Here is a 16,073-nt window from a genome sequence, read left to right on the forward strand (position 1 = left end):
TTAGGAATACAGCCCTTCTCTTACCATGCTTCATGTGGAAATTGATAGTGGTGTGTGTGAGGTGCACGTGTTCCTGGCTTGAGGAGTTAATCATCGACCTGTTTGCTAGTCTCAGTGTGTGTGTGTGTGTGTGTGTGTGTGTGTGTGTGTGTGTGTGTGTGTGTGTGTGTGTGTGTGTGTGTGTGTGTGTGTGTGTGTGTGTGTGTGTGTGTGTGTGTGTGTGTGTTTCGGTCATGACATGAGTCACCAAAATGGCGGTAACTTCGGCTGGGGTGAGACAGTTCAACCTTGTGCAGAACTGTAGGGACGATTGCTATGGCTCCACACCTGTTATTGAGGATGCTTTCCAGTTGCCACCTTTCAGACAAACATGAGAGCAAAGGCCAACACAAAGTGCATCAGATACAGGCAATCCAAACATAAGACCAAATTCAGTTTTCAAAGCCAGCCTCAATGCATTTATTTTTTTATAATTTTGAAACTGATCTACTGGTCTACTGAAGACCTTATATTTTGGCGTGAACCTCTTTAATCTATGGCAACAGGAAATACTTTTAGCAGTATCAATATCAGTGACTCGTGCTGAAAACAGACTCAATCCTTCTGCAAAAGTGACCCTTAAGCCAAAAATAAGCATATTCTGCTTGGAATATCCACACATTTGTTCTTAACTGACTTGCCTGGTAAAATAAATGATTGTTTCCATATATTTCACTTTTTGAGAAACAAAAATTGTCTGTAAAGACAATAAAAAGTGAAATATATGGAAACAATCATTTATTTTACCAGGCAAGTCAGTTAAGAACAAATTCTTATTTTCAATGACGGCCTAGAAACAGTGGGTTAACTGCCTTGTTCAGGGGCAGAATGACAGATTTTTACCTTGTCAGCTCGGGGATTTGATTTTGCAACCTTATGGTTACTAGTCCAACGCTCTAACCACTAGGCTACCTGCCACCCCGAATAATATATAGCCTATAACAATGTATCCAAATTCACATTTGCAATCAACAAAAGCGACAACATATCAACATCCAGCTAAAATAGTATCCGTGTTTAATTCGACCACAGGGCAGCTTTACTAATGACTAACAAAACAGTGACATGGATTTAAACAGGATACAGTAACGGGTTCACACATTGTTGAGAAACACTCTTTTCACACCACTTTGTACAGCTATGACGGGAAGTTTCTTTAGCATTGCAGGTTAGGAGGATTAACGTAGCAAGTTAGGATAATTAATTTAGCAGGTTAGGAGAATTAGGTTTTATTTTATTTTTCTTTAACCTTTATTTAACTAGGCAAGTCAGTTAAGAACAACTTCTTATTTACAATGACGGCCTACCCCGGTTAAGGTTAGAAAAAGGGTTAGGAAAAATCACTTCCGGTCATAGATGTATCGAAGTGGCGTGAAAAGAGAGTCACAACATTATTATGTCAACAATAAAACCAAGGAACTTCTCACATTTGGCATTGAACGTTGTGCATTTCTCTTACTCTCACTTTGAAAAGAGTAGGACCTCTAGTGGGCGAAATGGGAAACTGCTGATGTATGCTTACTACCCTTCTGTAGGGGATTGCATAATCAGAGAGTATATTTCGAGCAGAGGACATTTTTGCCTTTTAAGCTTTTATTTTAAGAGAGAGTTGTCATTTTGAAATCACCAGTAGTCAGAACTTTTAGAAATGTAACTTGTTCTACTGTATGTTGAAATCTGTATCAATTAACAGAATCAGAGAACCTGACATTCAGAACAAATGGCAAAGAACTAATTTAATACAGGATTTATACATTAACAAATTGTAATTGGACAGACATTATGCACCTTCACAAATCATGGATCTCTAATGCATGCTATTTGAATGACGGTGCAGGTCTATTTGAATCAAGAGTTTCATCTTGTGTTCACTATGGGCCAGTTTGCCGGACACAGATTAAACCTAGTCCTAGACTAAGAAGAAGCATTTTTATGGGAGATTCTTCATTCAAAGGGGTTGTATGTAAATCCAGGACTAGGCTTAAAACTGCAATATGTAATTTTTGAGGTGACTGACCAAATTCACATAGAAATGTTAGTTATAGATCTGTCATTCTCATTGAAAGCAAGTCTATATGCATTATTTCTATGCTTTCTGTTCTTAAGTTTCCTTTGCATTTTTTACTTTCGGTTTTGTACACCAGCTTCAAACAGCTGAAAATACAATATCTTTGGAAATTGAAATGATATTTCAGTGGTTTAGATGGTACAATGATTCTCTACATTGCTTGTTTTGTCACAAACTGAAATTATAAAATATATACAATTATGAAATTACTCATCTTTAGTATTGATAATATCTAAGTACATCGTGAGTTACAGTATGTCAGTAACATTTACACACACTATCCAAAAACTGTACATAATGGTGTTGTCACAGTGTATTTATTCCTCTCCTCCCTATGTAATCTAATTCACATTAAACCTTCTCCTTGGCCTATTTTTGTTATTAAAGTGAGATTGAAGCAGGCAATGAGGTAGGCATTTTGGTTCACCACAACAGCATGCACATCAAGTCATCTCTGGAGAGGGGAGCAGAGGAAGAATGAGGTTATAATATGCACTTCACAGGAATGTGTCCAAATAGGTACTTCACAAATATAAGAGCAACATTTTCACAGATGCACACAAGCTCACCCATGGTAGGTAGTCCAGATTCAACTTAAATGTTTTTTCATAAACAATCAGTTCTGCAAATAAATACTATTTTTAAAGTTTAAGAAATACATCCAAGTGAACCAAACCTTTATATTAATCATGAATCTATAAAATGTATAATTCCCTTCTGCACACCATTGTGCTACAGTGCACAATTGGGTGGTGGACCATTGTTGATACACACGGGAAACTGTTGAGTGTGAAAAACGCAGCAGTGTTGCAACGTCTAGTTTCGATTTACATTTGCTTGAGCTGTCAACTAACTTGAATTCCATGACATTGGATTTAGGTTAAAAGTTGGGTGTAAAAAAATGGAAATTCCCTTACGCACATCTCAGGACCAGGCTGGCTGACTGGTCTCCGTACAGCAAGAGGAAGTGACCAGAGCGGACCAGACTTCCCCCATTTCAGTGTGTGTGTGAGTGCAGGGATATGATGTAGACTTTTCCAGGCATCTTCAATGGATATGTGCATTCTATTTCCACTGGCGGCACACATGAAGGTAAACAATGGGGGTCGCTGTTTCACCAGGCCTAAATGAAGGAACACTGGATTAGAAGTTGTCTGAGTTGTTGGACTACAACTGTGGGGCCAAAAAAAAGCAACATTTTTGATGGCATGACATTAGTGCTGCAGTCCTCAGACATTTCTATCTGCTAAGGTCTTGTTGAAAGTAGGTCAACCATATACGCAATTGTCTCCACTACAATTTGCAGGTCCAAGTTTAAAAAATATGTATACAATTTAGTATAGGAGTACATCACATATACTGTATATTTGTGAACCTGATTTTGAGAAATTGAGGAAATTAAACGTTTTTGGACCTGCAGAAAAGCCATGTTGTGCAGTACATGGGTACAACGTGTGGGGGCGCAAATGATGAGCACTAGCAGCACGAGAGAGCCAGCCAAACAAACAGTGACACAGAGTGCGCACTTCCTGGTAGCTAGCTGGTCGTTCATCGGTTCTGTTGTTGTGAGCTTGGTAAATGGAGGGACTACGATGAAACGGCACATTTTATGGGAATACTAATAACAATCGTTGCTGACAATATTGGCGTGGTGTTAAACACACCGGGAACGGTGTCTTGACGTCTCCAAACACTGCATGAGGCTGTTGGTGGAATGTCGCTGAGCTCAGGCGGGTGGACTACTCACACTCCACCGCCGGACCCGTCCTCATCAATCCCTGGCTATGGGGCCTCACAAACTGGCTGCCATACTGTCTTGATGTCGGTACGGGTATCCGTTTGCCATTCTGGTATTCGGCCGCTGTGTCTTCCTGGGGCAGGTGATGAGTCACTCCGTCTACAGCTCAGTATGGACCCCGGGAAGTCCGGGGAATTCCGTCTCACGCTACGGGACACCAGCGGAACAACGGGTCGGAGTGTGGTAAGAGAGAGAAAGGTTAAAGGCGGATTTCAATTAATGTCATTTGTCAGCCATGTTGACAAATAATGTGTATTTCCTTTGACTAATTACAAAATGGTGTTCATTAAAAATAGTTTTTGAAATTGTCAGCTAAAACTCGATGGAGTAAAGTTACATGTCACGTGATGTTTTATTATTACCAGCGTTACCAAGGCAGGCAGGCAGACGTGTGTACAGAGGGTTTTAAAACAACACTGATATTATCGCTGGTCTCATGCTTACATTTGGCTGCCATGCATTGAACTGTCACATAGTTATTTGAAACAATTTATAGTTCAACAAAAGGGAGGGAACAAAAATATAAACGCAAGAGATTTGACTGAGTTACAGTTCATATAAGGAAATGAATTAAGTCCTAATCTACCGATTTCACATGACTGAGAATACAGATATGCATCTGTTGGTCACATTTTTTAATTTTTTTTTAAGCTAGGGGCTTGGATCAGAAAACCAGACAGTATCTTGTGACCACCATTTGCCTTATGCAGCGTGACACATCTCCTTAGCATAGAGTTGATCAGGCTGTTGATTCTGGCCTGTGGAATGTTGTCCCACTCCTCTTCAATGGCTGTGCAAAGTTGCTGGATATGGGTGGGAAATGGAACACGCTGATCCACGTTGATCCAGAGCATCCCAAACATGCTCAATGGGTGACATGTCTGGTGAGTATGCAGGCCATTTTCAGCTTCCAGGAATTGTGTACAGATCCTTGCAACAGGATTGTGCATTATCATGCTGAAAGTGATCGTGGAGAATGAAGGGCACAATAATGGGCCTCAGGATCTCATCACGGTATTGTTTACGTTGTTCTTAACTTATGCCTGCCCATATCATAACCCCACTATGGGGCACTCTGTTCAATGTTGACATCAGCAAACCGCTCGCCCACACAAAACCATACACGCTGTCTGCCATCTGCCCGGTACAGTTGAAACCTGGATTCATCTGTGAAGAGCACACATCTCCAGCGTGTCAGTACCCATCAAAGGTGAGCAATTGCCCACTGAAGTTGGTTACGACACCGAACTGCAGTCCGGTCAAGACTGGTGAGGATGACGAGCATGCAGATGAACTTCCCTGAGACGGTCTCAAACAGTTTGTGCAGAAATTCTTCGGTTGTGCAAAGCCAAAGTTTCATCAGCTGCCCGGGTGGCTCAGACGATCCTGCTGGTGAAGAAGCCGGATGTGGAGGTCCTGGGCTGCCGTGGTTACACGTGGTCTGCGGTTATAATGCCGGTTGGACGTACTGCCAAATTCTCTAAAATGATGTTGGAGGCGGCTTATGGTAGGGAAATTGACATTAAATGATCTGGCAACAGCTCTAGTGGACATGCCTACAGTCAGCATGTTGAATGCACATGCCCTTAAATCTTGAGAAATCTGTGGCATTGTATTGTGTGACAAAACTGCACATTTTAGAGTGGCCTTTTATTGTCCCCCAGCACAAGGTGCATCTGTGTAACAATCATGCTGTTTAATCAGCTTCTTGATATGCCACAGCTGTCAGGTGGATGGATTAGGACAAAATGCTCACTAACAGGGATGTAAACAAATTTGTGCACAATATTTGAGAGAAATAAGCTTTTGTGCATATAGAACATTTCTGGGATCTTTTATTTCAGCTCATGAAACCAACACTTAGTATTTTTGTCCAGTATAAAGTACCGGTCATAAGTTCTAGAACACCTACTCATTCAAGTTTTTTTTTAATTTTTACTATTGTCTACATTGTAGAATAATAGTAAAGACATCAACACTATAAAATAACACATGTAATCATGTAGTAACTAAAAAAGTGTTAAACAAATCACAATATATTTAATATTTGAGATTCTTCAAATAGCCACCCTTTGCCTTGATGACAGCTTTGCACACTCTTGGCATTATCTCAACCAGCTTCATGAGGTAGTCACCTGGAATGCATTTCAATTAACAGGTGTGCCTTGTTTAAAGTTAATTTCTGGAATTTCTTTCCTTAATGCATTTGAGCCAATCAGTTGTGTTGTGACAAGGTAGGGGTGGTATACAGAAGATGGCCCTATTTGGTAAAAGACCACGTCCATATTATGGCAAGAACAGCTCAAATAAGCAAAGAGAAAAGACAGTCCATCATTACTTTAAGACATGAAGGTCAGTCAATACAGAACATTTCAAGAACTTTGAACGTTTCTTCAAGTGCAGTCACAAAAACCATCAAGCGCTATGATGAAACTGGCTCTCATGAGGACCGCCACAGGAAGGGAAGAACCAGAGGTGCTGCAGAGGATGAACTCATTAGCGTTACCAGCCTCAGAAATTGCAGCCCAAATAAATGCTTCACAGAGATCAAGTAACAGACATAACTCAACATCAACTGTTCAGAGGAGGTTGTGTGAATCAGGCCTTCATGGTCAAATTGCTGCAGAGAAACCACTACTAAAGGACACCAATAATAATAAGATACTTGTTTGGGCCAAGAAACACTAGCAAAGGACATTAGACGGGTGGAAATTTGTCCAAATTTGAGGTTTTTGGTTCCATCTGCTGTCATTGTGAGACATGGTGTGGATGCTCTCCGCATGTGTTTTAAAAAAAAAAATTATATTCAAGGCGCACTTAACCAGCATGGCTACCACAGCATTCTGCAGTGATACGCCATCCCATCTAGTTTGAGCTTATTGGGACAATAATTTGTTTTTCCAACAGGACAATGACCCAAAACACACGCCCAGGTTGTATAAGGGCTATTTTACAAAGGAGGAGAGTGATGGAGTGCTGCATTAGATGACCTGGCCAACACCAATCCCCTGACCTCAACCAAATTGAGATGGTTTGGGATGAGTCAGACCGCAGAGTGAAGGAAAAGTGCTCAGCATGTGGGAACTCCTTCAAGACGGTTGGAAAAGCATTCCAGGTGAAGCTGGTTGAGAGAATGCCAAGAGTGTGCAAAGCTGTCAAGGGCAAAGGGTGGCTATTTTGAAGAATCTCAAATAAAATATTTTTATTTCTTTCACGCTTAATTTTTTTGGTCACTCCATATGTGTTATTTCATAGTTTTGATGTTTTCACTATTATTCTACAATGTAGAAAATAGTAAAAAAATTAAGACCCTTGAATGAGTAGGTTTTTCTAAAACTTGACCGGTAGTGTAGTTATACAGTGCATTCGGAAAGTATTCAGATCCTTTGTCTTTTTGTTAGGTTACAGCCTTATTCTAAAATTGATTAAATAGTTTTTTTCCTCATCAATCTATACACCACCACATAATGACACAGCACAAATGGGTTTTTAGAAAATGTAGCTAATTTATATATATTTTTACATTTAAAAAATGATCACATGATCACAAATGATCACATAAGTATTTCCGACCCTTTACTCAGTACGTTGTTGAAACACTTTTGGCAGTGATTACAGCCTTGAGTATTCTTGTATGATGCTACAACCTTGGCACACCTGTATTTGGGGAGTTTCTCTCATTCTTCTCTGCAAATCCTCTCAAGCTCTGTCAGGTTGGATGGGGAGTGTTGCTGCACAGCTATTTTCAGGGATGTTCGATCGGGTTCAAGTCCGGACTCTGGCTGGGCCACTCAAGGACATTCAGAGACTTGTCTCGAAGCCACTCCTGCGTTGTCTTGGCTGTGTCCTTGACCTGTTGGAAGGTGAACCGTCGCCCCAGTCTGAGGTCCTGAGCACTCTGGAGCAGGTTTTCATCAAGGATCTCTCTGTACCTTGCACTGTTCATCTTTTCCTCATCCCTGACTAGTGTCCCAGTCCCTGCCGCTGAAAAACATCCCCACAGCATGATGCTGCCACCACCATGCTTTACCGTAGGGATTGTGCCAGGTTTCCTCCAGACGTGACTCTTGGCATTCAGGCCAAAGAGTTCAATCTTGGTTTCATCAGACCTTTTAGCAAACTCCAAGCGGGCTGTCATGTGCCTTTTACTGAGGAGTGGCTTCCGTTTGGCCACTCTACCATGAAGGCCTGATTGGTGGAGTGCTGCAGAGATGGTTATCCTTTTGGAAGGGTCTCTCATCTCCATAGAGCAACTCTAGAGCTCTGTCAGAGTGACCATTGGGTTCTTGGTCACCTCCCTGACCAAGGCCCTTCTCCCCCGATTGTTCAGTTTGGCCGGGCAGCCAGCTCTAGGAAGAGTCTTGGTGGTTCCAAACTTGTTCCATTTAAGAATGATGGAGGCCACTGTGTTCTTGGGGAACTTCAATGCTGCAGAAATGTTTTGGTACACTTCCCCAGATCTGTGCCTTGACACAATCCTGTCTCGGAGCACAACGGACAATTCCTTTGACCTCATGGCTTGGTTATTGCTCTGACATGCACTGTCAACTGTGGGACCTTATATAGACAGGTGTGTGCCTTTGCCAAATCATGTCCAATCAATTGAATTTGCCACAGGGGGACTCTAATTAAGTTGTAGAAACATATAAAGGATGATCAATGGAAAAAGCATGATCAATGGAAACAGGATGCACCTGAGCTCAATTTCGTGTCTTATAGCAAAGGGTCTGAATAATTTTGTAAATAAGGTATTTCTGTTTCTTTAAACCTGTTTACTCATTGTCATTATTGGATATTGTGTGTAGATTGAAGATTTGTATTTATTTAATCCATTTTAGAAATTTGGAAAATTGAAGGGGTCTGAATACTTTCCAAAGGCATTCCCACTGACTAGGTCTATAGGCTGCAGTGCTGTCCAATCATTCTCTCCCAAAAACAGAGCTCAAAGGTAATTCCAACATGACATCAGTGCAATACCTAAAGTCAATATACTACCATGGAACAAACAGTGGTAGGCAGCTAATTTCAGTGTGATAAAATGAGAATCACTTCACTCTCTCCCCTCCGTGTCTTCCAGTCCATTGCAGAGTTTGACCTGAGGTCGGTGCACTATGAGGTGAAATCGCCAAAATGCCACGAGCTGAGTTTGTTCATGCCCCCTCACGACCGCATCAGCTTCAACTTCCGCTGCGAGCAGGAGGCTCAGGAGTGGGCCACCGTGGTGATATCGTCACTCAGAGAGGCACACAGGGGTTAGTCTACTTTCTTCCTGCCTCTGTTCTCTTTGATCAGATGTTTCACTGTCTTCTCCTCCCATCTTTTCTGTGCTCTAATAACCTGAGTCCCCTGTCTTCTCTTCTCCTGACCCCTCAGTGTCCGACAGCCCTCCCACTGATGACCGACAACTTCCTCTGGAGGTCTTGGAGACACCCAGCTCTACTTCCTTACCACGCACAGGTAGCCCTCAGTGGGTGTGTGTGTGTACAGTAGTGTATTGGCCAAGTTTCTACTCTTTTTCAATTGCTCACTGTCACTGTTTCAACCTTGTGTCCATTCATCTGTAGAGGAGATGTGTGCTGAGCTGACCAGGGCCATCGAGGCTGGTGACATCCAGGCGGCCTCCATCTACGCTGCCACCCTGGCTCGTCAGCAGGCAGAGCTGAAGATCCAGCCCTCTGAGAGGAGCTACGGAGACACAGATCTTAGGTGAGAGAGTTAAGAGCAAACGAGCTACTGGGTAATAGAACAGGAAGTTATTGAAGAAGTCAGAATATTGTGTGAACTGGTGCGATGACAGGAAATGCATATTTTAGTAGTTCATGACGATTGTATCTTTCTGTGAAAGCTTGGCTGTAGTGGTCGAAGATTCTTCGTCTTCCTGTTGTGTCACAGTGAAAGTCCCCCCCCACGCGACCATCGCAATACTCAAGCAGCAGGTTAGTCTGAACAGCTTAAATAAGACTTACATTTTTTTAAAGTTTGAATTCAGAACTCTTAACAGTATCTAGCTCTACAATAGTTTCAACATAATGTAAACCTACTTTCTACCTGTGTTTTTAGTTTTTGTACCTTTTCTGTCTGTCCCTCTGTCCTCTAGGTATTCCTGGAGTATGGCTTCCATCCGCGGGTGCAGCGCTGGGTGATTGGCCAATGTCTGTGTGCAGACCAGCGCTCTCTCGCATCCTACGGGGTGCGTAGGGATGGAGACACGGCCTTCCTGTACCTCCTCTCTGCCCGCCATGCCCGTCTCACACGGCAGCTGCTCCAGCAGGACCAGGAAAGAGCCCTCCTCACCCCCGCTACCCCTCCTCTTGAGACCCCAAACAACGGCCCCACATCCCAGGACTGGAGGGGTTACAGCACCCTGCCCCCCAGACTGAGCCACAGCAGCATGGGTGACACTGTTAAACACTCACACAAATGCACGCACATACACACCATTGACAGAAGGACCCATTGTGTTGGCTTCCTCCTGACCGAGCTTTGTTCCGATAGGTTCAAATGGAGCGGGGCCAAATGGAGCCGGGGCAGAGAGGCTGAAAATCAGTGAAATCAAAGACCTCATCAACCTGGAGATGCCGCAACTCACCAAAGCACTTAACCCTACGAAATCAGGGTCTCAGGTACACACAAGCTCTGTACAGTACCCCTTGGTATTAATTGACTAACTATTTCACTCTGCTACATGGATTTCATCTAGGTATGCATGCATACAGTAGGTTTCCAGCAACACACCTGTAAAGACAGTCTCGCTGTGTGTCTCAGGGTTGGGCCTGCCCTTCTTGCACGTACATAAACAAGCCCACGCGGCCTGGCTGTGAGATCTGCAGTACAGACCGTCCAGAGAGCTATACTGTTCCTGGGAGCTACAAACCAGACCCTCTGGAGCTTCACCGCATACAGCAGGAGAAAGAAGCTGTCCGACAGTACCAGCAGGTAGGATGTTTTATGCTCATGAACACATACACAAACTCAGACACTCGTGCACCTAAACACATTCAAATGGTGCATACAGCAGGAAATGCAAGCTGTCAGACAGTGTCAACAGGACATGTAGAAACCTAGACACACACACAGTCTTACACATGCACACAGTTTACAGTTAATTACAGTGCGTAGTTTATTAGGGAAAAGGTTTTTTAGGGAAAGGTTTATTAGGGAAAGGTAGGCTCCGTAGGAGTAGCAGGAGTTGAGACGACCAGAGATGGTAGGATGGGCTCTAAGGCTGACTCTCTTCTCTTCTGTCTCTTTGTTTTTTGAAGGAGAAAGGGAGAAGAGAGGCGCTGAGGGGCGCGGGTGCTCAAAATGACTCACTACTGGAAAACTTGGCCCAGGACTACAGGCACACACACACTCCGTAACATTGCAGAAAGACACTGACTGACAGACGCGCACACACACACTTTCTATATTTTGCCACTGTAACCATTCTCTTCAACACATACAATCACGCTACTGAGCAATACTCATTCATGTTGTGACAGAATCTCAGTGATTGTACATTACATAGCATTGTGGCTACCTACCTTCTGACATTGTTTGATACAAATACACTATATATAAAAAAGTATATGGACACCCATTCAAATTAATGGATTCGGCTATTTCGACCACACCCGTTGCTGACAGGTGTATAAAATCAAGCACACAGCCATGCAATCTCCATTGACAAATATTGGCATTAGAATGGCCTTACTGAAGAGCTCAGTGACTTTCAACGCGGCACCGTCATAGGATGCCACCTTTCCAACAAGTCAGGTTGTAACATTTCTGCCCTGCCTGAGCTGCCCTGGTCAACTGTAAGTGCTGTTATTGTGAAGTGGAAATGTCTAGGAGCGACAACGGCTCAACCATGAGGTGGTAGGCCACACAGCTCACAGAACGGGGCCATCTAGTGGGGAAGTGCTTAACGCATAAAAATCGTCTATCCTTGGTTGTAACACTCACTAGCACTACCAAGTTCCAAACTGCCTCTGTAACGTCAGCACAAAAAAATGTTTCATTGGGGGCCTCATGAAATGGGTTTCCGTGGACGAGCACAAGCCTAAGATTACCATGCGCAAGGCCAAGCGTCGGCTGGAGGGATGTAAAGCTGGCATAGTGCCAATTAAAGTTTGTTGTAGGAGGATTAATGGTCTCGGGCTGTTTTTCATGGTTTGGTTGAGGCCCCTTAGAACCAGTGAAGGGAAATCTTAACGCTACAGCATACAATTACATTATAGACGATTCTGTGCTTCCAACTTTGTGGCAACAGTTTGGGGAAGGCCCTTTCCTGTTTCAGCATGACAATGCCCCTGTGCACTATGCAAGGTCCATACAGAGATGGTTTGTAGAGATCGGTGTGGAAGAACTTGACTGGCCTGCACAAATCCCTGACCTTAACCCCATTGAACACCATTGGGATGAATTGAAACGCCGACTGCCAGCCAGGCCTAATCGCTTAACATCAGTGCCCGACCTCACTAATGCTCTTGTGGCTGAATGAAAGCAAGTCCCCGCAGCAATGTTCCAACATCTAGTGGAAACCCTTCCCAGAAGAGAGGAGGCTGCTATAGCAGCAAAGGGGGGTACCAACTTCATATTAATGCCCATGATTTTGTAATGAGATGTTTGACGAGCAGGTGTCCACATACTTTTGTTCATGTGGTGTATGTTTATCTGCACAGAAGTGTGTTTGTATGACTTTTAAGCAAATTAAAGAATCATAGCTCTTGTATGTCGAAGGCTTTGTATATAGGACAGCAGGTAGCCTAGCGTTTAAGAGCATAACCGAAAGGTCGCTGGTTCAAATCCCGAGCCGACTAGGTGAAAAAATCTGCCGATGTGCCCCTGAGCAAGGCACTTCATTATAATTGATACTGTAAATTGCTCTGGATAAGAGCGTCTGCTAAATTACTCTAATTTAAATGTAACTTTGCATGTTTGTAATGAATTATGTAATTATACTGCAAATCCATGTAGGCCTAGTTTGCTTAGTGTGTGCCAACCAGTTGAAACTTACTATTTCAGAGAAGACAAAGAACTGCTGTGTTGCACAGTCTGTGCCTGTTTGTTACAGTCAGGGTCATCAAGTGGACAACTTCAATGGCTGTTTGTTTTTAATGTGTTAACTTTCAAAATGCACAATTTAATAAATAATGAAGGCCTTTTGACTGAATGTAGAACAAAAAAACATCCATGTTGTTGCAATTTAAAATGTGTATTTAACTGTAATAAAGCAAGAAAACTAAATTAACTTCTGTCTGTGTGTTTGAACGATGTGTGTGTACAACCTGCGTGTTCAACGTGTGTGTTGTTGTATATTGTGGATCCCCACCACCCCAGGCGAGGGAAGCAGAGCGGAGGGAGAACTTTGCCCGGCTGGTGATGTTGGATGGAAAGGACCTGGTGCCCAACCCAGATGCTGTGGACTGTAGGATCTGTTACCTGGACCTGCAGCCTGGGGAGGGAGTCCTGCTCAGAGAGTGTCTCCACTGTTTCTGCAGGTACCACTCTGACAATGGGAGACCGTATCCCAGTCCGCAATTCTCTTGGCCCTCCACCTAGTGACCCTCCCCCTAGACACTAGGTGATCTGAAAGCATTGGAGCGGTGTTAGCAATGTGGTGGAAACTCCACTTAGCCTCCCAGAGAGCTGCTAAGTGCAGCTATAACATCATATTGCTTATACCCCTCGGATTCTTTCTTTCTACAAGAATTGGGGGGGGGGGGGTGATTTCGCACTGTGCAAGAATGGCGTGGGTGAGATGAGATGCTTATGCAGAGATGGAGCCAGTGTGTTGTGTTCACAGAGATTGCCTGCGCTCAGTAGTCCTGATGTGTGAGGACCCGGAGGTGGCCTGTCCGTACCGTGATGACACGTACGCCTGTGACTGCACCCTGCAGGGGAGAGAGATCAGAGCCGTGAGTGGTGACATCACTGGCTTCTTTCTAATGTATTTAATAGTAGCTGCACGATGGCCCCTTGGATATTAGAGACATACTGTATAACACACTGCCCAATGTCTGGCTAATGCAAACCAGAAAACCCACGATACATCAGTCATCTAATCATCTCTCTCCCCTCTGCTCTTTCATTCCTTCCTGCTTACCAGTTGGTGTCGGAAGAGGAGTACGAGCGCTGGCTGCAGAGAGGCTTGTCTGTGGCAGAGTCTCGTTGTGAGGGCAGTTACCACTGTGCCAGCCCAGACTGTGCCGGGTGGTGTGTGTACGAGGACACCGTCAACGTGTTCCACTGCCCCGTCTGCAACAAGCACAACTGCCTGCTCTGCAAGGTACACACACACGTCACCTTTACATTCACCAATGATTGCATACACCATGGATTTGAACAGACCTCTTTCTCTACTCTGTCTGTCTCTCAGGCGATTCATGAAGGGATGGACTGTAAGCAGTACCAGGATGACCTTACGACCCGTGCTGAGAACGACTCGGCAGCCCGCAGAACCAGAGATCTGCTCAAGGTGACGCACAGACACTTTTACACACACAATTTATACCTGTAGATCGATTTCAGCAAAGCATTGAGGACAATGAGATTTTAGGGGAAGGATTGTTAGTTTTCAGGTTAGTAAGACTTTGCTGATATCATATTAACAGATAACTGTTATATTAACATGTAATACCCGTGTCTCTCTCAGACCCTGGTCCTCTCCGGGGAGGCCATGCACTGCCCACAGTGCGGCATCATCGTGCAGAAAAAGGAGGGCTGTGATTGGCTGCGTTGCACTGTCTGTCACAGTGAGATCTGCTGGGTCACCAGGGGGCCTCGCTGGGGGCCTGGGGTAAGAGCCCGCCCCTCCTGTCTCTCTGTCAAATTCAGTTTAGCGTGGTTGTGCTCCTCCGGTCACCTGTAATGCAGACATTTCACATCTCTCTGCTACCTGTCCAACGTAGCATGTAGCCTAGCAGTTAGAGGGTTGGGCCAGTAACTGAAAAGTCGCTGGTTCGAATACCCACACCGACAAGGTGAAAAATCTGTCGATGTGGCCTTGGGCAAGGCACTTAACTCAAATTTGCTCCATGGGTGGCGTTCTACTATGGCTGACCCTGTAAAACAACACATTTCACTGCACCTATCTGGTGTGACAATAAAATATCTAATGTGCTTCTGTTTCCTCCCAGGGTCCGGGAGACACCAGCGGAGGCTGCCGCTGTAACATCAACAACCAAAAATGTCACCCAAAGTGTCAGAACTGCCACTGAGAAAGACAATGAGGGATGTGTGCGTTAAGAGTGAGATAGGACAAATTAAGTGTGTGTCACTCAAAGGATTGATGATTGCACTGCACATTTAGCTATGCACGTTTTCTGTTGGTTTCTGTTCTCCCTTTAGGCTGTGTTTAGATATTCAGTCCAATTCTGATATTTTTTCACTCATTTGTCTATTGACCAATCAGATCAGCTCTGAAAAAGACCTGATGTGATTGGCCAAAATACCAATTAGTGGAAAAAATACCAGAATTGGACTGCTTGTCTAAATGCACCCCGAGTCATGCAATACTGTTCAGGGACACATTAAACTAAGTGTACTTAACTTTTTCAGCCCTCTAAGCCAAAGTCTAATACTAATGACCGCATTCTGGGGTTGTAACAGAGAGCGTACTGTGTTCTAACTGGACATAAGAAACAGAACAAACAATCTCTGTTTCAAACTGCACTGCGTTGTGTGCCAATTAATAGCCATTTTGAAAGTACATGAGAGTTCATGTGAAATGAATACTTCTGCATGTTTTTCTATGTTTTAGCACCTCTGAATGAATGCCAGGCTCTGTCATGTAGATTTGTTTCCAAGACTAAGTGTTCTATTTATTACTCACAGGCTCTCGTTACAGACAGACAAATGTATGAACGCCAAGAAAACACTTTCTATCTGCCAGTTTTCATGGAATAATCAGATTTGCTCAGTAACTGCTGTGTGCATAGTGAGTTTTTAAAACAGTGTGTCAATAAAGCCACTCTAAACACAAGATTTAGTCTTTCTAATTAAATCTAATATGATAAAGCATTAGATGAGGGTGGTTTAACACAAACAACCGCCACGGTTGGAATGCCTCCTGTTTTGCTCATGAGGATGGCACACTCAGTCTGCATTTCTTTAGCCTATTCAAGTTGCTTAAGGTAATTACAATGTATTACCCAGTCTGGCAAATACACTATTTTCATGGTT

The 16,073-nt window shown here is 43.6% G+C and overlaps 1 protein-coding gene across 2 annotated transcripts; it reads left to right on the top strand.

The window, feature by feature from the left end:
• Window positions 1-3,590: 3,590 nt before the first annotated feature.
• On the top strand, window positions 3,591-15,873 carry shrprbck1r (sharpin and rbck1 related). Of its 2 annotated transcripts, XM_024392570.2 has the most exons (15): window positions 3,956-4,088; window positions 8,744-8,853; window positions 8,983-9,157; window positions 9,279-9,362; window positions 9,470-9,611; window positions 9,751-9,841; window positions 10,003-10,300; window positions 10,401-10,528; window positions 10,671-10,841; window positions 13,230-13,390; window positions 13,696-13,807; window positions 13,999-14,178; window positions 14,269-14,367; window positions 14,545-14,688; window positions 15,029-15,873. In XM_024392570.2, the coding sequence occupies exons 3-15, from the start codon at window positions 9,058-9,060 to the stop codon at window positions 15,107-15,109; spliced, it is 1,791 nt and encodes a 596-aa protein (XP_024248338.1). In that variant the 5' UTR covers window positions 3,956-4,088; window positions 8,744-8,853; window positions 8,983-9,057; the 3' UTR covers window positions 15,110-15,873. The 2 variants fall into 2 exon arrangements, with proteins under 2 accessions (XP_024257111.1, XP_024248338.1); XM_024401343.2 differs by lacking the exon at window positions 8,744-8,853 and having other exon boundaries at window positions 3,591-4,088.
• The last annotated feature ends 200 nt before the right edge of the window (window positions 15,874-16,073 follow it).

The sequence above is a fragment of the Oncorhynchus tshawytscha genome, linkage group LG29 (genome assembly GCF_018296145.1).
Source record: "Oncorhynchus tshawytscha isolate Ot180627B linkage group LG29, Otsh_v2.0, whole genome shotgun sequence".
In the NCBI taxonomy this organism is placed as follows: domain Eukaryota; kingdom Metazoa; phylum Chordata; class Actinopteri; order Salmoniformes; family Salmonidae; genus Oncorhynchus; species Oncorhynchus tshawytscha.

Excerpts from the sequence above, each read along its gene's own strand:
- shrprbck1r (XM_024401343.2), top strand. The coding sequence starts at position 3,822 with ATGTCGCTGAGCTCAGGCGGGTGGACTACTCACACTCCACCGCCGGAC. Across the intron at positions 9,842-10,002 it reads TCGCAATACTCAAGCAGCAG|GTATTCCTGGAGTATGGCTT; the intron begins GTTAGTCTGAAC and ends TCTGTCCTCTAG. Across the intron at positions 14,368-14,544 it reads GAACCAGAGATCTGCTCAAG|ACCCTGGTCCTCTCCGGGGA; the intron begins GTGACGCACAGA and ends TGTCTCTCTCAG.